Below are 23,270 nucleotides of genomic sequence, written 5' to 3' on the forward strand. Positions count from 1 at the left end.
TAATAGTAACACTGGCACCTGCAGCCTTATGAAGACGACCATGTGACATCACTGTGATAGTTTGGTGGCCTCCTTGGTTTTTTCTCCATCAACGGCATGATGTCAAGCTCCATAAGGCTAAAAGATACCATATATGTTCGACAAGAGGGTACTAATTAATCTAAAGAACAAGGATCCAGAAGCACAGTTTCCATATTCATCAAAAGGGGGGGCAGAGGTTTGAGAGAAATTGTACCCCAATCATATTAACAAAACATTAATAACTCAGAAAAAAAAGGAGGGATCTTTACCATTCCAGGGTCCTTGGTAGATGGCTAGCCGAGCAATGAAATAATTCTCGCACCTGACCTGGGGATGCAAATACCAAGCTACCAGCTAATCACAACACCTGTGCTCCGAATCGCATGTTCGTAGCCTCGTAGGCAGGCAGGAGCTGGTCCAGCATCTGTAAGGGACGAAGAACTTCATCAGATTAGTACAATTGCTCTGAGAATAAATTCCCCAAAATCCGACATGATCAGAATGAGAAATCAGATCCCTCACCGTGCTGAGCGCGAACTCATTTACTTGCAGACCGCCCGGCTACTGCAGCATCTTGGGGAACACCTGAGTACGTGCAGGGGCACCTGCGCATTGAAGGGGATTAGAACGGGCTCCTCGAGGATGCAAGTGTCGATGAAGAAGAGGAAGACGAGCGATGGCGAGGCATTGCAGGAACAACTCAGCGGAGAGTGGATTAGGATCGAGGAGGTTGGGTAGGGGAGCACCCCCCAAGTACGACGGGATCAGGATAGGAAGGAGGGGTAGATGCAGAAGCAGAAGGAGGCGCGGGTGGTCTCGGGCGCGCGCTCGCCGCGTTAGGTTCCTCCCGATGGTGATGGTCTGTATCTTCGCCCTCCCGTCCCTATGAACTTGTGTATTTCTAAGGGAAATGGGGTCGAGTCTGGTAAAAAAAATATCAGGCAGGCTGAAACCGCCAGCAATGACCTGTTGCGCGCGAGATTTTGGTGGATTCGTCGGCCCAGTACACACAAGCTCTGCAAGAGTCCAAGTAGTGAGGCCTTATTTAGTTGGTGAAAAATTATTAATTTTAATACTGTAACACATTTTATTATTACTTAATAAATAATATCCAATAATAAATTAATTAGACTTAAAAGATTCATCTCGTACTAATCAAATAAACTGTGTAATTAATTATTTTTTAACTATATTTAATGCTTCATGCTAATCAAAAACAATATTTTGGGGAAAATTTTTAGGAATTTGCAAGGACAACACTACACCAAGTTGAAGATGCCACCTCCCCAGCTTTCGCTCTAACTAGTAGTAACAATAAGTGATCTATTTTTTGCTACAATTTTTTGTTACGCTGCCCAGATCAGTCCTAACAAGTTCATCCACACTGCACAAAAATGCAACCCAACATGAAAGTCCAAAATCAACTCCGATAGAACTCAGCAGAGTGCAACAGAAAGTGAGCTGCATTCTTCAGTACTCTTTGTCCGTATTATCCTTTGCTTGTGGTTCCCGTCTCCGCTCCTGGCAATTTGCCCCAAGGCCTGGCAGTACACGCTCAGAATTTTCAGACTAGGAAATAAACACATCCAGCTAAACGTGCTTCGCATCTTTTAGGCAACATACATCCGAGTAAAATAGCGCTAAAACCTAGAGGCAGTAGCTTGGAAATGATGGCATACTATCAAGTTCAGAGTAACAAGACTGACCAGACACACTAGGGCTGTACATGCATTCCAGTAGCATTTGCAGGAGCTAGAGAAACTGCTAGCAAGTCGACAGTTCGCTCCATCGACAGCAGTTGAGTGTAAATCGGATAAAAGTTCAAAAACAAAAAAGAGGCAAACTTTTTCAGCTTGTACTTCTTGTCCGATGCACTAGTACGCAGGTGTGCAGGACAAACTCATCACCAGCCACCGCCGCCACCTGAGCCCCAGCCGCTCCCACTGTCATGTGCTGCTACGGCTTTTTTAGCGCTGTCCCATCCTGAGTCGTTAGAGCCACCAGCAGCTTCTCCCCAGCCCCCTCCACTTCCACCACCAGCACCGTTTGTACCACCAGCCGCTGTTCCCCAGCCGCCTCCACCACTGTTGTTATCACCGCCAGCTCCACCCCCCCATCCAGCAGCATCCCCACCCCCAGATCCTCTGCCATTACCACCAGCACCCCAGGAGGAGCCACCACTGCCGCCTGTGCCCCATCCACCTCTGCCACTGCCAATGTTATCTGTCCAGCCTCCACCATTGTCCTCATTGCCAAAGTTGCCACGACCACGCCCACGTCCTCGTCCACGACCACCAGAATTGTTCCTTGAATCAAACCTCCCTCCTATTTTAGCGGGAAAAAACAAGAGATATAGAGTGCTCATGAATTTCTGAGGATCTACTAACAATTTCTGAGGATCTACTAACATTTTAATAAATGTTGGTCAAATCAGATGCAACTGTCAGAAAATATATTTCAGATAAAGATGGTTATTTTCCTAGATAACATTTTAATAAATGTTGGTCAATTCAAATGCAACTGTCAGCAAATATATTTCAGATAAAGATGGTTATTTTCACGCAACCAGATGAGTAGCATGTTCTTCAGAAAAGGTTTCTAAACATCAGACTCGCACAACAGAAGTGGCATGGGAACTAAAAATAAAAAATGCCACTGCTAGCTTTAATGGACTCCAGCAAACCATAAGAACAATAGTACCAAGTACTTGATGAGTATAAATCGTAACCCATGAGAGGCAACTTGAAGAGTAAGATGTCTAAGAAATTGATGCATATAAACTTGGTGAACATTAGTGAGCAAATAATCACTGACCTGATCTTCCAGAAAATGATCTATCCCTATCATTATTGCTATCTCCCCTCCATCCATCGTTTGCACCACCTGCACCACCACCGGAACCCCAAGTTGAATTTTTCATAGGCACCATAGCCGCAACATTTCGCATGGATGGTCCGGCATCTGGTGGTGGTTTATCAATATTCTTCTGGAAATAGGACACAAGGCGATCAATGTTGTCAAAGTCTCTCTTCCGGAATCTGAAGCCCTTTGGGTATAATCCAACATACTCGTGATGTGGATTTGTACTCCTAATATATGACAATATAAAGGTGCCAGGATGTTCATGAGATATGCCAAAGCTATATACTATTCTCATAGGGTTCTCTGCCTTCTCTGCTCTTAACAACTCATCAACCTCATTTTTTAACCCTTTCCTGAATTTACGGTAGGAGAGCATGCTTTTCAGGTGCCCTACCAACGGGTCCACATATCTGTCTATAACCTGTAGATTCATATAAAAAGTTATTCAGCTAAACAATGAACGAACACCAATGTAACTGCAGTAAAATTTTGTCAAAAAGAAGAATGCGAACAACTGGATCTGACACAAGTTATGAGAAGAGGCTGGCGAGAGAGAGGATTTTCAGGTGCACCAACCTCATCAAGGTCTTCGAAAGTTTCATTGTCAATTGTTAGTGTTTTTCCTAGGCGAAGCAAACTTGTTATATCTTTGTGATCCTTCCCACCTTCAGTTATCTCCTTGTGTGCAAAAACACCATCAAAAATTTTCAAGGTAAGAGTCAAAAATGATGGTCCCCGAGAACTTGGCCGGATGACCTTCTCACCAGGCTCTTTATCTGATAAGAACTGTTTCAGTAGAAGAGAGTTCTGATTAGATACACATGGAATACCAGAAGAGAAGAAGTAAGTACAGCGTGCAAACAGATTCAATTTAACAAGGCCGCAAACCTGCATGGCTTCTTCAGCTGTCAGGTTCTGAAAGTGAGGGTGGACAATCATCCGGGGCTTGAAATGTTTCTTTGCAAGTTCCTTTTGCTTCCGAGCCTTATCCTCTACAGTCTGTGAGGTCATGGCTTGTTCATGATAATAGGGGTCTTGATCACCTCTGGAGAATGGTCTTCTCCTCATTTCACTAGCCTTGCATGTTAGGTAAACCATGAACCTATTTTTATTCACATTCCTAATCTTGCCGGTTAACAGATCACCTTCATGTAACTGCGATGATGCTGGATCAAATCCCTCATCAGAATAGTTGTCTGCCATAACTATGGCCTTCAGACCAGAATCAAAGGTGCAGATAATTTTGCTCTCTTGTATATTACGAACAGTTACTTGAACAATCCTTCCCTCAGATATCATATCCTCAGTTTCACCAGAAAGCATCCAGAATTCCTCATCTGGGCTAGGCTCGGTATACAGGGTCCTCCAGTCAGAGAATCCACACTTCAGTTCCTCCCTTATGGCCTCCAGTGTTTCCTTTTTACGGAATTCCTCTGGAATACTCTTTATATATTCGTCAATGACAAGACGATTAAGATAACATGGGTTTTCCCTAACATGCTCAATCGCCATCTCTTGTTCATCGTCGTCCATCTCATTCACTTCATGTGGTGCATCCTCAGCATAGACATCCTTAGCCAAATTTTTTGCCAATACATATGATTCAGGATGGATCCTTGTATCCTCAAGCAGATCAATGATCTGAGCACTGGCTGCAGCTGCACCACTCCGCCGTACACGTAAGAACCCAGAAGCATTCATGAATACTTTCCTGCCTAGAGGCTTTACAAGCTCCTTGCGACTAAAAATTGATCCCTCTCTTACCAGATCTTTCTGCAAAGCTGAAGCTTTGCGTGGACCCAGACCAGCAATAAATTGTAAAGTCGAGAAATGCCACTCATGGCTAGCAGCAAGATTAACATCAAAACCCATCTGATTTGTTGCATCAACCATTACTTGCTCAACAATATCATACTTCTCATCAGGAGTAAGAAATTGTTCAAGCACGTGCAGTTTCCAAGAGAGTATCTCTTTTCCAGGTCCACATAGTGTTGCAATCATTGCCAATGGATTCTGAAGATAACGTCCAAGCGCCACAGCACGCTTCACAATACCTGTACCATGGTTGAGACATAAAGATAGAATGGCTGTTAATAAGGTACATCAGAAGAGAACAGTAAATTACCATGTTCCTACTATACCTGATTGGCCAGGAAGTTGATCTGAAGATATTCGTGAGTTCTCATATAAGCGAGGCACAGACTCGTCACCATAGACAATGGCTAAGTTTTCCATTTGTGGGTTAACGTCTCTTGGATGATCTTCTACAATTCTAAAAATAACCTAACACAACGATAAATGAAATTTAAAATAAACTTGCACAACAGCTATTTAGAGAGCATAAATGAAAATTTCACCAACCAGTTACATACCCACAAACAATGGGATATGGTAACTGTACCCAAATAAGTTCGCATTTAGAGCAACTGTAGTCGGCGCTACAAATGCAAAGCCTTATATCCATGGAGACAACCACGTAGAGACATACTATGCTACCATAATATCTAGCAACGTTTGGTATGCTACATAGTAGAACCAGGGGCATAAGCAAACTAAACAACAACAATCATGCCAGGAAATATGCAATTAGAATTTTTCTTACTATCTGTGCAAAGCATGCAATAGATGGATGAATATAGGTTGAACTCCCACCATTACAAGAAAAAAAGAATAGAGAAATATGAAATGGGAAAGATAAAAATCAACAAAGGACAACCTAAAGTGAACTTCCAATGAAAAGTGTGTACCCACTAGTTGAACCCAATACATTTCATCAGACCTAGGCCCTGTTTAGTTGGTGAAAAGTTGTGGATTTTGGTACTGTAGCACATTTCGTTGTTACTTGACAAATAATGTCCAATCATGAACTAATTAGCCTTAAAAAATTCATCTCGTGCTAATCAGTTAGACTGTGTAATTAGTTATTTTTTTCAACTGCATTTAATACTTCATGCATGTGTCCGAATATTCGATGTGACGGGTACTGTAGAAAATTTTTTGGGAACTAAACAGGGCCCTAATAGGTTGGCATGCTGCATCTAATAAGGAACAATATTGGGACAAGCCTACAAGGAGAGACAATAACTACACAGAGGAAGAAAAATGCTGCATGGAGCAAAGACAATAACTGAACATATATGGAGTTCTGGAAGGCAAGGTTAACACAGGAGATTATAACTACAAACCAGCTGCAACAAAATGTCTGCAAATGCTGCTAGTAACACATCTCCATAAAATGGTAAATTCATTATATGCCACTGGGATAAACTCTAATCCCAGATCTGCCACAGCTAAAACAAATATCCCATACTGTGAAGGCGCAACTATATCCAAAAATAAGCATTGTACTTGTTCTAACATGACTAGAAATTTATTTACATACATGCAAAATAAAGGCCAATTGATACCTCATAAATATCATCCTTGAGTTGTCTGCAATTGTAGTTTGATGCTCCTACACATACAACATGTGGTTGATGATCAGTCATAAACTTTAAAACTCGCTGCTGGTCATTCTTCTTCCGCTGCGTTTCAGCAATTCCTTGAGACCTGTTACTGATAGAACCTGCATATAGAACATCAACCAATTCTCCTGATGAGTCTAGCATTACAAAGGTAGTTGCTGGCTTCCCAGGACCCCAGCAGCAGGCCATAACTCTCAACTCCGATTCATCATCCAAATCAATGTCAGAATCCCTCTTGTCTGCATCCTTCTTCTTCCAAGGAGCAACAGTAACCTTGTTCCACAACTGTTTCCCATATTCCATATAGAGCCAATGTTTGGCTTTTGCTGTCAAAAGCGATCGAGCCTCCTTTTCCATTGATGGAAGGAGGAAATTAAAGAAGGCATCATCCAGTATCATCTTCCGTTGCTCATCCCACAATTGTGCAGTCTTACTGACACAATCACTAAGGTAATTCTCGCGTGCATCAGACATGAGTTCTTTCTTTGCATTTTCAGGCAGTTTTATGGTAACCTTGAGGAGCTTTTCTTCCTCTGCTTTCTGAATAAGTAGCCACTGTGCATCTACAAACTTGCACAGTGGTTTCTCTCTCAGCCACTTAACACCTGATAGTTGATGATATGGATCTATGATCGTATTGCCCTCATGTGTGGGACTCGTTGATACAACTGCTTTCTCCATGAAGATGCCTCGAATATGCTTTTTTATAATTGGCTCACAACCTATCTCGACTGCTGCCTGATAACAATGACAAGCCAAGGGAAATGGAATATTGTTGTCAGCTGAAATGAACCTAAATTAAGTTTTACATGCTATAAAGAATGGTCAAGATTGTGGGATCTATTGGGTACCATGTGTCTTGCACCACGAAGAACATCTTGTGCTGTTTCAAACATTGCACAAGTGAAATTTGCAGCAACATCTTCAGGCGAACCTTTCCCACTATCAAGCTCACCAGCTTCCTGAAAGAAACACATAAGCATATGGCGTTAAACACGAAATCATTTTTATAGAACATAAAATATATGCAAGCAATGGATAGGTTGCGCACACAGCACTGTCCCAAAATAAAATGTCAGTTAGGTCACATACAGGTATTTTTGTTAATGTCAGATGGTGACCTAATTGCTCAGCACTACGTCCAAATTGGCTGGCAACCTCCCATAACCCTGCCTTGTGACAGATACTGTACAAGGATTTCCTTTTTGGCCGTTTAAATTGTCCTTCTTCTTCAACTTCACCTGGAGGGAAGTGTAAATTGAATTTTGCATCAACATCCTCCACCTCTTTCTCAGATTTAGCATCCTTTAGTGCTTCAATGATGGAATTATAAAGTTGCCGGTTTAGTTCCTGCCTTGTGACATCATCTATCCTCCGCTTCTCATCATCAAATCTCTTTTCATAATACAACTCTAAAGCGACCTTGCGCTTCTGAAGAAGTAGCCACTTTCTGTCTAAGGTCTGAACTGCCCAGAGTAGCTACATAGAACATAAGAATTGTGTTAACAATTGCAGATATTCATGGTGAGGAGATAATATTTGGTGAATAATACTTACTTTATGCCACCTCATTTCGGGACCCTTTTTATTATCCTGGTCATTGTTTTTAGTATCCTGGTCATTGTTTTTATTATCCTGGTCATTGGAATCAGGATCTCTTAACAGGCTTGGACACATCTCTTTTCTATACATTGCAATGAATGGAATCTGACAGGTAATAAAAACTATGTCAGGAATGCAACATAACAGATTGTTAAGCGAACTAGCATAATTTTCCATACTTCAAATTTGTTGACATGCAACATGTTCAGGACGTTAACAATATCCTTCTGGTCAATATCCTTGTTCACATGCTCATTGCCAAAAAAGGAAAGAAATCCATCCCCAGTTAGTTGGCTGTGTATCCATACACTTTCTTCCTCTACCATCGTGGTATCCGTTGGAGGATAGCCAGTCAATTCTTCAGACAGCTGCCAAAAGAGCAAAAAAAATTAGATGTTGCAAACTTCAAGATTTGAGTCCAAAATTAAGTTGAATGGTACATACCTGTATCCTCTCAGGCACATCATTTTCTTTTATTTGCTCATCTTTTGTTGTCATATACTTCTCTGCAAGAATAAATGGCTCAAACTCATCTTCAAGCCTCTTGCCCCTCAACTCACCGGAGTTAATAGCCTCCCTCTCCATTTCTTGCTTTCTTCGTGCTAGCAAGTCATCAACATCACCAAATATGTCTTGGGCCTCTTGCAGGGCAGATGATGATACACCAGCAGTTTGTCGTGGTACCTTCTTTTTAAATTTCTTCCTTCTAGAAAATATGACATTGTAGATTAGTTGGAGTTGACAGAGTATATAGACATCAACTGGTTGGTAAAAGATAGGAACACAAAGACCCGCACCTTACAACTTGGCCGTTCCCATCAATTTCATCTTCCTCCACAATGAAATCTGCCATTTCATCCTCATCGTCATCTGGTTCTTCAGCTTCATCTACCTGCTGCTCGTCCTCAATGATGTCCTCCTCATAGGTGACAGCATCTGAGGAAATAGAATTGCAGTTGATATGAAAATAGCTTAAGCTATTTCGTGGAACGATAGGGGGGGAAAGACAAAAGGCCTATTGCGGTGCAGCTACCTTGAGCGTCACCAAATAAACTGTACTCAACTCTCTCCTTGCCAGTACGTTTTTTCCCAGTTCCATCATCATCTGACAAACCACGCTCATCCATTTCAGATTCCCTTCCAGCTTTCTTCAAGCGTTTAAACTTATTTCCCTACAAGAAGACTCGAGGCTTTGATCAGAATGAGCATTCTTCAGAAACAACCTAAAAAAACTCAGACAGACAAGCTCAAACATTGACTATGTAAACATACAGGCTTCGGCCGACTGATGCCAGTGATGTTATTATCCTGCAGCAACATGTAGTCATCCTCATCAAGCATGAAGTCTTCTGATTCCCTGGTCACAACTCTTGCATCTCAGGACAGTGGAACATAATAGACTGCATCTATTTTGAGTAAAATGGAAAGCAAGTACCTTTTCTTCTTCCTTTTCTTCTTTCTCCTCTCATCATCACTTTTCTGTTCTTCTTCCTCTCCATCCTCATCCTCCTCATCTTCATCATCAACTATAAAGCCATCCTTCTCAAATTCATCCTGCCCTTCTGCACATGAACATATTTATGAGTTGTTACTTTACTGCATCAGAAAAAATAATAATAATTGTTTCAAATAGGGAAAAAAAGAAGACAGCTGCAATCTCCACCCAATAGCAAAGCAACAAAGCAAAGAAACTGAATAATTGGAATGACAAATAAACAAAAATTAGTCCCGATTGAGAAGAAAGTTCCACTGCCCAAACACCCACAGACGCAATTGAATAAATCGCGAGAAGAATCTGACCTTCGTCATCCTCCTCGTCTTCATCATCATCGTCCCCATCCCTCCGCGAGGACCGCGGTTCCTCCTCCCCGACCTCCTCGATATCGTCTTCTAGGGTTCCAACAAAGCACCGATTTGTTCCATCAGCAAACGCGCACAAACCACATCGAAAGTGCTGAAATCTCGCGTACCTTCGTCATCGGAGAGCACCGTGCGTCCCATTGCTACCGAGGGATTCCAACCTAAGCGAGCCACCGACAGAAGAATTAGGTTAAGTTCGCGGGGTACCAAGCAGCAAACAAAGTCCGCGGCAGAATGGAGAAAACGCCGGACTCGATTCCTCAATCACGGCGAGGAAAAGACTCCCCCGATAACATAGCGTAAACCTAAACAAATCCGTCCAATCAAGTTAGGGTTACTCACCGACGAACGAAGAAAACGATCCAAGCGCGGGCGGATCTCCACACCACGCCGGTCAGACACCGGCCGAGGGCGGAGGTCGAGGGAGAGGGAGAGGGCTACGCTTCTCGGCGAGAGAATAGCTCTCGGCGGAAGGAGGCCTCGCTTGCTGCGTCCCGGCCCACGACGATGAGGCACAACAATGAGTTGCGGCTGAGCAGCGGTAGAATACAAAGGCGGAGAAGGGGAGAGGGAGAGAGAAGAAACCCTCGAGTCGGCTCAACTTCACAGGTTTCCGTTTTTGCCCAATGGTCCACGGAATTCGCAACCGCCTTCTCCGGTTTTTCGTAGGCCGGTTCAGCTAAACCGTGTGCCCTTTCACGAACAATGTTGAACCTAGGTCCGGTCCACTATTTAGAAAACTTGGATCCAGTCCACTCGATCGGCACAAAATGGATCAAGGAAATCACAAAAAGAAGTTCAAATAACTAAACTAACAACGAAAATGCATATGGCCGGGATTCAAACTCGGAAGTCTTCAAAAGGTGGAGTAGCTGAGTTGCCTGAGTACTTAAGTCTTCTGCCTGATCTCACTAAACATTTACATGATGGGATCAAACCTAGTGTATTTGCTCCAAAAACGAAACATGTTGCGCCATCCAAGTCTTTCGCTCAGTCTCATTGAAATTTGTAACACGATAAATATATATATTTATAAGGATAAGTAATTTTTCTAACGGCATAAGGATAAGTAATTAGTATAAGGTGAATGTGATTATTCGGTTTGCAAGGATGTATACTTGTATCGTATGGATGACATGTTGTGTAAAAATATTATCCGGTTCGCATTACCTTTATGCTCGAATCTCCTTTGGATGTTTGGTTTTGAGAATACTTTTATATTTTAATGGATAGTTTTTTTACTCTCTCAGCCCAAAAGAATGCAACTCTGGCTGTGTATCTGGACAAAATTACATTCGTTTCGGAATGGATGGAGTATCTATTTAGCGTTCTTAATCTTAACTCACGTCATTCGCGCACAGTCGTCAGCTGGCCTTATCCACCACAACAGTATCTTTGTTGTTGTCTGCAAGTAGTTGCCTGCCGACTACTGACAGACCTGCAGTAGTAGGTGTAGCCCTGTCATCCACACTGCAGCCGAACGGTGTGACTAATTCCTCTGTGACCTTGTGACCTCGTGTTTGGCAATCGGCAAACTCAATCTTTACTACCACTATCAACTTACTCCCTCACCATCCCAAATTATTGGTCATTTTGGCTTTTCTAGATTCGCAGATTTTATTATGCATCTATATATATTATGTCTAACTATATAATAAAGTCCATGAATGTAAAAAACCAAAATGATTAATAATTTAGGACGGGGAAGTATCAAGCTAGTGCGCAGCCGTACTTACATGGCACTTGTTGAGTGAGAGCAGCAAGCATACTCATTGAGTCATGATTACCCATAATAGACACTTAAGCGCTTCCGAAATGAGCGTAGTCTGGAAGTTGCTGCAGCTACAACAAAGCAGCTCGACAGTCTGAAGATGTTACGATGATGAGCTTGCCATGGACCAACCTTGATAGTACTAAACATCAGTATGAAAAAAGGATCTATTTCTTTCCATCTCTAACGAACGAAATCTGCCCCATGGACTCGAGCACCTCATTCGTCCACGTCACCTCTTTTCACTCACCGTCGGATTTCAATCGGGCGGCCAAAAACAGGAACTATGGCAGGCGTCTCCCGAACATTCTTGAGTGTCCTCGTCCTCGCAGTGCTTGCCTCCTCCTCCAGGCCAGCACGCATCCTCCGCCCTCGGCCAACCCCGCCGCCGCACCTTCCTCTGCCTGTCGGACCGCCCGCCTTCACGCTCCTTCCACTATGCTAGCAGCTCGAGAAGCATGTTCTAGGGCTGAGACCACATCACAACTACTAGCAGCCAACTCCTCAACATGCGTGCCTCCACCTCCTCCTGCGGTGTTCTGCTCCCTCATCTCAGACCTGGGAGGCTTTATGAAGTGCAGCAGCTGCCTGGCCAGGAAAAAGGTTGAGCCCCTACGGATGCGTAATTTGGATTTGATCTTTCCTCATGTTCACTGTATCTGAGGTTCCTCTACTCTGGCATCTCTAACGAACGAAATCTGCCCCATGGACTCGAGCACCTCATTCGTCCACGTCACCTCTTTTCACTCACCGTCGGATTTCAATCGGGCAGCCAAAAACAGGAACTATGGCAGGCGTCTCCCGAACATTCTTGAGTGTCCTCGTCCTCGCAGTGCTTGCCTCCTCCTCCAGGCCAGCACGCATCCTCCGCCCTCGGCCAACCCCGCCGCCGCACCTTCCTCTGCCTGTCGGACCGCCCGCCTTCACGCTCCTTCCACTATGCTAGCAGCTCGAGAAGCATGTTCTAGGGCTGAGACCACATCACAACTACTAGCAGCCAACTCCTCAACATGCGTGCCTCCACCTCCTCCTGCGGTGTTCTGCTCCCTCATCTCAGACCTGGGAGGCTTTATGAAGTGCAGCAGCTGCCTGGCCAGGAAAAAGGTTGAGCCCCTACGGATGCGTAATTTGGATTTGATCTTTCCTCATGTTCACTGTATCTGAGGTTCCTCTACTCTGGCATGTTTCTAAATTAGACTATGCAAGAGCTCATTTAGACCAATAAAATTCCGTACACCAATACTCTCTGGTCTCTGCTTGAACTCACTAAATGTTAGGCCAAAAAATTTAGATGGAAGGGAGCTTATGTGGTATTTATCTCGGAATATATTTTTTCGTTAATAGCAATTGGTCTATATGCCTTCAATTTCATATTAAGTTATTAATCTTCCTATGCATTAACTGGAATTTCAACATTTGAAAAAAAATACCAACTTAAATTGGTTTCGAAAGCTTATGCAGAGTTTCGGAATCATGAGGGATCCAAAAAACCAATCCATGTAGGTGACGATGACTAGCTCCTGTGTGGAGAACAACTCTGAGTTGCCTGATGAACAGTTAATCACTTAATCACCATTAGGCTGAGATGTTCAGATACCCTAAGGTCTTCTTCCACCCTTCTTTCATTGGTATGTAATCACCTGAAATCCATAAAACCACCTACAATGCTACACAACGTATCATGAAGCACGATGTTGACATGAGGTAGGACATTTATAGTAACATACTTCTTCCCTTGGACTTGCATCACTCCGAATGACAAATATTCTATGTTGGAAGTAGTTTCACAATATTTTTCCTCCACCGGTAGCAATACTAAAAGTATATATGATGTTTATATGACAGGTGGATCTCAAACAGGGGCGGAGCCAGGATGGTGATTTTTTCATTGTTAGGGGGGACCAACCATACAAATTTATATAAAAATTTAATCAAAATTTAAATTTGTAGTGTAAATTTGGGGATCATAGGGGGCCAGGCCCCTGCCCGCCCCCCTGTCTCCGCCCCTGATCTCAAAAGGTAATGTGACTCAGGCCCAATGATTGTTCTTGAAAAAAGAGAAGTTAATGTGTTGCTCCTCTTTTCCTTCTCTTCATAACAGATGACAAAAATTGTTCGTAACAGATGACAAGCACTACGAACCGAATTTCAGAGAAAGAGCTTGCAGGATGCAAGAGATACATACATCACTGAAATACATATTGCAGCAGATGCCACATTTTGCAGAGTGTTAATGGAATTTCTCAATTGCAGAGTGCTATCTGCATATAACCACAAAATGAAATGTAATTTTACCAACACATTACCAACGTTGACTACAAGCTGGCTAACTAACTGAACCACGAGGTAGCTTGCTCCATAGAAGGCGTGGCAAAGCCACGCCTATGTTTCTAGTTAGTAGTCACTAATTGTACAACAAAAAAACACCGACCCCCAGTACATTAAAATCACAACACATTACACAGATGCACACAACAGGGAAAGCAAAAGGAAGAAGAAAATGAACTGTCCAACAAAACAAACACGGGCCACAGTTACACGCCCAAGTCAAAACCGAGTCCCACACTGGTCCACTTGACTGCCTACCCCCGCTAGCGTGAATTCCCATCGCTGCCCTCGGCCGCCGCCGAAGCCTCCTTGTCGCCGCCGGCAGCCGTCCTGCGATCCCCGGCCTCCTCAGGATCCACGCGGCGCCGAGAGGCCTTCATCAGGTGGAAGGCCACGAGCTCCGCGGCGGCGCCGCCGGGGTGGTTGAAGGACCCGAACTTGGGCGTGGCCTGCGCGCTGGAGAAGCCCCGCGCGTGGAACGAGAAGGACTCTCCCCCGTCGCAGCCGCCCGCGGTCTCGGGCTCGGGCTCCTCCCTGCTCGCGGCAGCGGCAGCGGCCGCGGCCGCGACTTCCGCCGCGCGGGGCACGCTCTCGAGCGCCGTGATGCGCGCGCGCGCCCGCCGCCGCTTGGGCTCCGGCCGCCCCTCCCCGCCCTGCTCCTCCTCGTCGCGGCCCGCCGGCGGGCGCTTCTCGGGCGCCGCGGGGGCCTCCGCCTCCCCGGTCCGTGGCGGCGGGGGCGAGGGCCCGTCCGCTGCCTCCGCCGCCATTCCCGATCAGCTCCGGATCGGGGATTTCCGGGGCCCGGTGGAAGGGGTTGGACGGGACGGGGGGACTCTGCAGCCTCGGCGTCGCTGGCTCGCTCGCGTGGGTGGCGAGTGGGGGCCGGTCAGATGGGTGACACACTCACATCACATGGCCTCCCGATCCGGGCGGGGGCCGAACTCTGGCTGGCGTCACGCGCGCACAAGCGAGCGCCCGCGCCCGCCCTGACGCGCTGCGCCCTCGCCCACTGGCCACCGCGCGCGTGCGCCGTCCAGGTCGCACGGCCTCGCCGGGAAGGACGCGAGCTCCAACCAGAGGCGCTTAGGGGGGCGGCCAGCTGCTGGCTGTTGCCGCAAGTCAAAGTCTGCTACGCAGGGGGTCACTGTCTCATTGGTGAAGTGACCATTCATGCTATTCGGTCTGACAAAGTTGCGACACGTTGGCCCCATTTGGTTTTTTAACGATCCAGTGGACAGTGACACTTTGACCGCTTTACGGTGTCAAACAAACTCAGTTTATAAAATCAACTCCAGAACCCCGCGCTAGTGACCTGAAGAATCTAATGAGGTCTTTGACCGCGCGATTAGAGGATGGTTACTGTAGCATCACTGTTGCAAATCATCGATTAATTACCGTCATTAGATTCGTCGCGAAAAATTACATCAATCCCTAAAAAATTTTTGCAAATAGACTTCATTCAGTCCTTCGTGCAGAAAAGATTTTCTTCTAGCAGGATTCTAGCCGCATCCAAACAAGGCCGTTGCGAAGCCCTCAGTCTGGTCGAGGTGGTCTTCCTCTTCTACAAGTTTTGCTGGCGGTGTTCCCGTTGACTTATGGTAGTGGAATCGTGATGAACAGAGAGACACACCGGAGGTTGGAAGGGCACAAGTTGGGCCGCCGAACCCGAACATGTTATTCACAAAAAAGAAAACCGAACTGTTGATCTCCTGCTTGGAATAGTAGGCGGCAGTTGCAAGTTTCCAAATCGGGGGGGTCGACGATGATGAAGGCCTGATCGAGCTGGTGGGCCGTGGGAATGGAGTATCGAATCGGCCCAGCAAAAAAACCTAGGATGCATTTTGGTAGTGGACTACTGGGCCAGATTTCCGCAGTACTACGTGGCAGCAGATTTGGGCCGGACTTGGTGTTAAACTAGGATTGATTTGGGCCAACTCTTCGGCTTCTAGCATACTGCAGTCGTCCAATGGAACTCGCAACTCATCTAGATCCACATATTCGTTCCCAACTCTGATCATTCCAGCAACTCAAATTGTTTTTGAACTTGAGCCCAAAATCGTACCATTGCTGAGGCGGAACCAACCACCATTGCTATCCCGTGAGAGCTCTGCTGCTTGTGCTTGTACTAGTTCACATTTACCCTTCCTTGCAAGATTTTCAATTCCAGTGCCCCCGATGTGAGCGTACTGGCATCAGTTAAGAACCCACCGATCCGTCCCCGGATGCTTCCTGCTGGCTATGGCCCCGTTTAGTTCCCAAAAATTTTCACATTCTCTTTGAACACATGTATGAAGTACTAAATGTAATTAAATAACAAAACTAATTACAGTTTGGATGTACACGACGAGACGAATCTTTTGAGCCTAATTAGTGCATGATTAGCCATAAGTGCTACAGTACACACATGTGCTAATGATGCGGTCAAAGACCTCAAAAAATTCGTCTAGCGGTTTCCAAGTGAGTTCTGAAATTAGTTTTTTAATTAGTGTTCGAAAAACCTTCCCGACATCTGATCAAACATTGACATGGCATCCAAAAATTTTCATCAAACTCAACTAAACGCCCCCTACAGCTTCGGGGCACTTCCCGATCCAATCCATCATTCCATCACCACCTTTTTTTTAAACGGAACCACCGGACACAACAGGATTGACAGGCACCAACTTACTCGTACTCAGTACTGTACTGCTGTAGTGTCATGTCACGACAAAACAGGCATCATTCGCAAATGCTAAAGCCCTTTTCATAAGATCTCCGAATAATCTCAAAATGTACGAGAAAATAAAATAAAAAATGGGGAGACATCAGCTGAGAATAGAAAAGGCGAGCCAGCTAGTGCGCAATGCGTCCTGGCCGTCTACGTGTGCGGCGGAGATCGCCTCACGTTTCGGCCCCTATGCGCCCCACGAAATCCTTCCCAGCTCGGGCGTCGCGCCACGCGTCCCCCAGCCAATTCTGGCGCGCCACGTACCCCGTGATATTTCCATCGCCCGGTGCCCGTCCGCGCTACACGTGTCGCCCCGGCCGGCCACCCCGAGGGAAGCAACCCGATTCCGGTAATAATTGGGTGCGCCCGCCGGCCGGGGCGCGGCGGCCCCCGCGGACCCGACGGCGAGCGCCGGCGCGGGCGACGCGCGTCCTCCACCGGGCGCCGCGCCGGCACGTGACAGGCTGGCAGCGAGGTACGGCCGCGTGTGCCGGGACACGTGTCTTGGCGTTGTCTGGTTGCGCAAAATTCCTAGCGCGCACGCTTTTCGAAAAAATAATTTCGCATACATGAAGCAGTAAATAAAGTCTATTTACAAAAATTTTTTAGAAATAATTGTAATTTTTCGCGACGAATTTAATAACGGTAATTAATTGATGATTTGATACAGTGATGCTATAGTAACCATCCTCTAATAGCGCGGTTAAAAGTCTTGTTAGATTATTTATGGTCACTAGCGCAGGAGTTTTGAAGTTGGTTTTGTAAACTGACATTATTTGACACCATAATTAGGGGTCAAAATTATTACTATTTCTAACGCAGTACAATTTTAGCACTAACCACCCTTGTCGCCCCGAGTAGCTCCCTACGACGGCAGATCGGGTGGGGGCGAGGGGCGCCGCCGGGATACTTGCCGAGCCCTGTGCTGCGTGCCGTGCGAGCGTCAGTACGCAGACGCACCAATGGTTGCTGGTACTCCGTAGGACGCTGGCCTGGGACTGGTCGATTCAGGATTGAGAGTCGGGACGCACGGCCGAGACTGTTCCAGAAGCTTTTCGCCGTCAGCGCGTACGCTCGCACAGGGATTAGCGCGTAGCGCCGCAGATATTTAGCCGGGGAAAGTGCGGCGAGACATCTCTAACCCGCACCGAGACGCGCACCTAATTTGCTACTCTACTAGCAGCGTCCTGACGCTGGGGAGCGCTCCACTTGTCGCTCGGGCGCCGCGACACGGCGGCGCGGCCGGGAATCGGGCGCCTGACCGCCGCGAGCGCAGTCGCCGTATATAACCGCCTCCGACCTCGGAAAACTGGCGGCACGATATAATTGGCCACCGGCCGGCACCGACCGCCAGTTAGGCAAGGGGAACGCTCTCTAGTCGGCGGTCACTCGCGCGCCGCGGCGCACGCCGGTGCGCGCCCGAGGTTGATGGGCGCGGCGGGATGAGCGAGAGGGGCCCGAGCATGAGGCGGCTGAGCGGCGCGTCCAACGGCGGCGGCGGCGGCGGCGGCAAGGCGGCGGGAGCGGGGTCCGGCGGCGCCGCCGGGCCGTGGGAGGGGGGCGGCAATGCGGCGCGGATCCGTGGCGTGAACGTCGGGATCATGGACGAGAAGGTGCTGGAGCTCGTGTTCCGGGCGCTCAACTGGGACCCGCAGGCGCTGTGCGTGGTGGCGCGGGTGAGCCGGCGGCTGCGCGCCGTGGCGGAGCGCGTGCTGTGGCGGGAGCTCTGCGTGTCGCGGGCGCCGCGGATGGTGGCGGCGCTGACGGGCGGAGCCCCCGCGGCCGGGCGCATCGGCGGCGGGTGGCCGGCGCTGGCGAAGCTGCTCCTCTTCTGCTGCGGCGCGGCGGGGGCGGCCGTCCCGGGCCACTTCGCCCCGGTGTCCCGCTTCTCCAAGACGTCCGGCCGGAGTTTCCTGTCGCGGCGGTGCGCGGGGGACCTGCTGTACGTGTCCGACCCCTGCGAGCACGCGGTGGCCGGCGCCGCCGACGACGTGGGCGCCTACCGCGGCGTGTTCCGCGGGTTCATGCGCTCCCGGACGCGGGCGTGGCTGGTGGGCCACCGCGCGCCGCTGGAGCCCCGCTTGCGCTGCCCCTACTGCGGCGCGCGCGTCTGGAGCATGACCGCCGCCGGGCTCGCCCCGCGCAGCGCGTCGCGGCGGCTCGGCGCCAACGACGGCCGCCTCGAGTACTTCGTCTGCGTCAGCGGGCACCTCCACGGCAGCTGCTGGCTCGCGCGCCTCTCCGACAGCGAGGGCGCCGGGCCCGACGGATCCGACGCCGACGACTCGTCCGCCGACGAGGGCGACGTCGGGCTGTGACTCGCCTCGCCGGTGGATCCGACGTGGACAGAAAGTCTAGTTTAGCCTCAGCTTAGCATTTTTCCTCTTTTCTTTCCATTCATCTTTCTAAATGTGGCTGGCGGCGTGCCGATGTCTGTTGCATTTACTTCGGTGTTCGCCGGACGCCACCGGATCAGGCACAGGCACGAGCCAGCCTTGCAGCGGCGGCGCGCACCGACGCGCCGTGCTTTTGACACCGTGGCCTGCTCGGGGCTTCACATGGGCCATGGCAGAATCTTTAAACCGGCAGTGGACTAGTGATATGCCTATCCATGCTTTCAAGACGGCCGATCTGACTTCGCCGCCGTGCAGCATTGATGCGTTTATGAGCTGCCGCCGGCGATGCCCAACCGGCGTCGGCGTGGCCATTAGCCCCATGCCACCGAATGGTCCCGTCCGGCCATGGCACGGCACACACGAGGCGCTCCCGTGGCTGCGACGGACCGACGGGTCACGGATGGGGAGGCTTCCGGCCTTCGAGTCTCAGCGGCCGGAATTCTGTACTCAGAATTGTCCGTCCGTAGCGGGACAGGGCCCTTGTAAAACGAAGATAGCGATCGCCGCTGCAGAGCTCTTGGCTTTCACGACGGATTTGTGCCTTCGTTCTTGAGCTCAGTACCATCCCGAACAGTTAAACAGCTCGCAAACCTTTGTTTGTCAACCAATGGATGTGTTCCTCTCTTCTTCTTCCTTTTTTTTTTTTGAAACGGATAGCGGATGGATGTGTTCCTTTGAAAAACTCGCTCAGCATTTTTTTTACTGAAACATGTGGCATTCCTGGGTGTGTTGTCTCGGAGGAGAAATGTTAGTGACAACGGCCAGGGTCTGGCTAACTTAACACTAACAGACACATGGTTCGGTCGCAAGGAGCTCGCATGTTGGTCGTTGGCTCGTTGCCTTGTGATCGAAGCGATAATGCTTCGGATAAACCATTAGATTGCACATGGCCCTGCTCCATTTGCACCAACGAAGAACGACAGAAATGGCTTGCGTAGCGCCGCAACAACAGAGCAGATCAAATCTGAATCTGATGGATGTTAACATATGGGCTCTGTTAGCAACGAACAAAGGCCCAGATCACAGGCCAGACAGCTATCTAATTCCAGTAACAAAAAACAAATCTAATACTGGCAGTTCGTAGATGTCGGTTCCAAATTATCCTGAACTCTTAGCTCTTACTGCGCGCTACCCAAAATTCTGAAATAAACATAGAACAATTACCAAGAGCACGGTTCCTGAGCCCCACAAAAAAAAGGGGCAATCTTGTTGCAGGTAAATGTTGTGACCCTTCCGATGTTTCTGGTTCAACAAACTAAATGTACTACACCAATTAACGAGCTACTAAACTCTCAAATGGAACAACTATAGGTCAGAGTGTCCAGGACAGTCAACAAGCAACAGAATGTAACAATATCCTATCTTAAGCTGCCACTCGAGCAACTAAACACAGCTGAAAAAAAAAAACGAACACAAACAGACAAAAGACGCAAGTTGGTACTACGAGATCGCTTGTCTACCAGCCTTACTGTAACACTAGATTTGAAGCAACTGTGGTTCTAGGCAACACTAGTAAAGACTACCCTACCCGACCGAACCTGATTTAAACTTGGATTGAAGGCTTAACATGTTGAAACTACTACGGCAAGAGGGGGTACCACAAAGCAATTGGGAGTTGGGACATGCAGGGACCGAAGGTGATTAATAAGTAAGCTGAGCTGCAGTATATGTCCTTATCATGTTAACCAACCAACGCTAGTTCAATCATCAGTGGACCAAAATGCAGATTGAAATGCTTTACAAATTACAATGTTTGATCTCAACCTAATAATAGTTACACGCGAAATCACAAAGTTTCACCAGAGAAAGATTTAGCATGTAGATTACAGTAAGCTCATTATATATAGAAAATAACCACCAAATTACCAATCTGCAGCAGTACATCTTTAGTCCCTAAGCTAGTAGAACAAATAAATTTAGGCAATGGGCAAGTGATGAGTAGCAAGGCGTGCCTTTCTGTGGAACAAAAACAGCTAAATAGAACACAGGGTAAAGCTCTCCAGGAAGCAGGTGCATAAGCCCTAATCCAATAAATATTTGTGATTTGCTCTTCAGATCCATCTAAAGTTAAAGGAGTGCAAGAAACTGCCATAGACCTCTTTGGAAGCAACCGTAGACCAAACTACAGTCTTTGCACCTTGCACCAGATCCCCTGTACAATACACCAACATAATCAGAACACAAGATAACCAAGCAGAATAACAAAATTAGGAGTTTTTCTCAGTTTCAAACTTTTGGTAACCTTTTCAGGCAACAATTTCTGTGGCATTCGATTTCATTAGTTGCAACAGAAAAGATGTATTTAATTTCCCCCGGTCCACAATGCAAGATGAAGTTTGGTTGCAACAAAAAGATATCACACACACAATCTGCTCAATGCAACATCTTTCTCAAAAGGAACTCTTGTAGCACAATTCAAGCTAAGAACAAATACTTCTTTCGCATGTAATTGACAATCATAACACGAATGGATCAAGAACCAACCAATATGGGGAAGCCAGTATCAGATCTGGCACTCTAAGCCTGGTTGTCACTCTTGCGATCACCGTGCCCATCGCGCTCCTGCAACAGCGAACCAGCCTCCTCGTCAGCCTGTGCAGCCTTCTTCTGCGCCTCCTTGGCCTTGAGCGCCTGCAACTTGACGTGGTTGTAGTAGGCCACCCCCAGGAAAGCGATCCCGTAGCCGAACAAGTTGATCGGGGTGACCGTGTCCCGGATCACGGACCACGAGAAGGCAATCAGCAGCCAGTCCTTGACTACTCCGGCAACGTTCATGGTCAGCGCGGAGGTCTTGCCGACAAGCAGGAAGACAGCGAGATTGAGGGCGAAGGCGCAGAGTGAGTTGGTCCCAAAGACGAAGAAATCAGGCTGGAACGTGCCGACGGCGCGCAGCCTGGGCAACTCGACGAAAGCCCAGGGCACGACGAGGAAGCAGAGGCAGCACGGCGCGACGTAGTAGAGCGAGGTGATGGGGTTGAGCGAGATGCCCTTGGATGTAAGCAGGATCTGGATGAGCACGAGCCGCGTGGCCTCGAAGGCGACGGCGGCGAGCTGCAGCGCGACGCCGCGCAAGTCGAAGCGCGCCTCGCCATAGGCGGCGATGGCGACGCCAAAGGAGATGGAGAGCATGTTGAGCATGGAGGAGGACCGGAAGGTCTCCTTCTTGAAGAGCACCCCGATGGAGTAGACGGCGACGGGCATGAGCGCCTTGAGCATCTGGATGAAGGACACGGAGAGGTAGATGTAGGCGGAGTTGGAGAACCAGAGGGACATGGCGTAGAGCGCGCCGATGGGGACGACGGAGGAGGTGTAGAGCTGCGGCGTCATGGCGGGGGAGGTGGGGAGGTCGACGACGCGGAGGACGCGGACGAGCGCGACGGCGAGGGAGGAGCAGAAGGCCATGTGCACCATGGTGAGCGAGATGGGGAAGGGCCAGTTGTACATCTTGGGGTCGAGGATGTACTTGTTGTAGACGATGACGGAGAAGGAGAGGAAGATCCACACCGCGACGTAGCAGTAGGAGAGGAGCACCTTCCGGAGCACCGACTCCGACATGCCGCCGGCGCCGCCGCCGTCCCGCCCCATGGCGCCGCCGCCGCCGCCCTGCTGGCTCTCGCACGCGGTGGCGGTGGAGTAGGGGCAGCAGCTGGAGCAGGAGGTGGTGGCGGCGGATCTGGATCCGGGCGGAGGGGAGGGGAGGCGCGGCGCGAGGGGGGGAGAGGCCCGGGCCGGGAGGAGGTGCTCTGGGCTCTGGAGGAGGCGGATCTGAGGATTTGGGGAAGAGGCGGGGATGGGCCGGGGGTTTAGGTGGGGGAGCGTGGACTGGGCGCGGTGGCCACGTGGAAAATCGCTTCGCGTTCGCATGTTCGGTGGGCGATGTTTATTTCATTTGCCCATTTTTTAATGTGAAAAAGAGCGATCAAGGATCTGGTTTACGGCCAAATTTTAATCAAGGGCTTTGACTTGTCTTTCGTTTGTTTTGGGCTCTCTTTTTTTTAATCAAAATATGAATTTCTGGTGGGTCGATTGGCATCGCGCAACGTGAGCTACTTGCAGGAGTAGTGGCCAAGTGCTTCGTTTAAGTAGCTGACCAATTGAAGAAAGCAAAAGGAAAAACTGTAAAAATAACCGGCAGGAAGTTAAAAACTTGCCCCGGTAAGTTTCATTCACTGTGTTCGGCTGGTCTTGTAGCCTCCAACTACCAGCCAAATAACAATATTTTTCTCTCATAACACTCCAGCTCCGACCTCCAGCTCCAT

General features: G+C 48.2%; 4 protein-coding genes across 5 annotated transcripts; 1 reads left to right on the forward strand and 3 right to left on the reverse strand.

Moving 5' to 3' along the window:
• Positions 1 to 1,606: 1,606 nt before the first annotated feature.
• Positions 1,607 to 10,442, reverse strand: LOC120698266 (transcription elongation factor SPT6 homolog). Of its 2 annotated transcripts, none has more exons than XM_039981800.1 (18): positions 10,152 to 10,442; positions 9,920 to 9,970; positions 9,750 to 9,836; positions 9,385 to 9,511; positions 9,222 to 9,306; positions 8,983 to 9,121; positions 8,747 to 8,885; positions 8,394 to 8,655; positions 8,129 to 8,317; positions 7,905 to 8,054; positions 7,440 to 7,826; positions 7,199 to 7,309; positions 6,291 to 7,085; positions 5,025 to 5,166; positions 3,772 to 4,937; positions 3,460 to 3,669; positions 2,836 to 3,304; positions 1,607 to 2,346 (listed from the first exon to the last, which is right to left on the reverse strand). In XM_039981800.1, exons 2-18 carry the CDS (start codon positions 9,948 to 9,950, stop codon positions 1,925 to 1,927), a joined length of 4,911 nt encoding a protein of 1,636 aa, XP_039837734.1. In that variant the 5' UTR covers positions 9,951 to 9,970; positions 10,152 to 10,442; the 3' UTR covers positions 1,607 to 1,924. The 2 variants fall into 2 exon arrangements, with proteins under 2 accessions (XP_039837734.1, XP_039837733.1); XM_039981799.1 differs by having other exon boundaries at positions 9,750 to 9,839; positions 10,152 to 10,385.
• A 3,307-nt stretch (positions 10,443 to 13,749) lies between these two features.
• On the reverse strand, positions 13,750 to 15,035 carry LOC120698267 (triple functional domain protein-like). The gene has a single exon (XM_039981801.1). The coding sequence runs from the start codon at positions 14,673 to 14,675 to the stop codon at positions 14,172 to 14,174; it is 504 nt and encodes a 167-aa protein (XP_039837735.1). The 5' UTR covers positions 14,676 to 15,035; the 3' UTR covers positions 13,750 to 14,171.
• Positions 15,036 to 17,696: 2,661 nt separating this feature from the next.
• On the forward strand, positions 17,697 to 19,265 carry LOC120698269 (EID1-like F-box protein 3). Its single transcript, XM_039981803.1, has one exon. The coding sequence runs from the start codon at positions 18,058 to 18,060 to the stop codon at positions 18,931 to 18,933; it is 876 nt and encodes a 291-aa protein (XP_039837737.1). The 5' UTR covers positions 17,697 to 18,057; the 3' UTR covers positions 18,934 to 19,265.
• A 1,457-nt stretch (positions 19,266 to 20,722) lies between these two features.
• On the reverse strand, positions 20,723 to 22,781 carry LOC120698268 (probable sugar phosphate/phosphate translocator At2g25520). The gene is made up of 2 exons (XM_039981802.1): positions 21,496 to 22,781; positions 20,723 to 21,163 (listed from the first exon to the last, which is right to left on the reverse strand). Exon 1 carries the CDS (start codon positions 22,594 to 22,596, stop codon positions 21,529 to 21,531), a length of 1,068 nt encoding a protein of 355 aa, XP_039837736.1. The 5' UTR covers positions 22,597 to 22,781; the 3' UTR covers positions 20,723 to 21,163; positions 21,496 to 21,528.
• Positions 22,782 to 23,270: the final 489 nt, after the last annotated feature.

The sequence above is a fragment of the Panicum virgatum genome, chromosome 3K (genome assembly GCF_016808335.1).
Source record: "Panicum virgatum strain AP13 chromosome 3K, P.virgatum_v5, whole genome shotgun sequence".
Lineage (NCBI taxonomy): Eukaryota > Viridiplantae > Streptophyta > Magnoliopsida > Poales > Poaceae > Panicum > Panicum virgatum.

Coding starts and splice junctions, on each gene's coding strand:
- LOC120698269 (XM_039981803.1), top strand. CDS start 18,058: ATGAGCGAGAGGGGCCCGAGCATGAGGCGGCTGAGCGGCGCGTCCAAC.
- LOC120698266 (XM_039981799.1), bottom strand. CDS start 9,950: ATGGGACGCACGGTGCTCTCCGATGACGAAG. Junction 8,318..8,393: donor ATGTGCCTGAGAGGATACAG/GTATGTACCATT, acceptor CTCTTTTGGCAG/CTGTCTGAAGAATTGACTGG. Junction 3,670..3,771: donor CAGCTGAAGAAGCCATGCAG/GTTTGCGGCCTT, acceptor CTACTGAAACAG/TTCTTATCAGATAAAGAGCC.
- LOC120698267 (XM_039981801.1), bottom strand. CDS start 14,675: ATGGCGGCGGAGGCAGCGGACGGGCCCTCGCCCCCGCCGCCACGGACC.
- LOC120698268 (XM_039981802.1), bottom strand. CDS start 22,596: ATGGGGCGGGACGGCGGCGGCGCCGGCGGCATGTCGGAGTCGGTGCTC.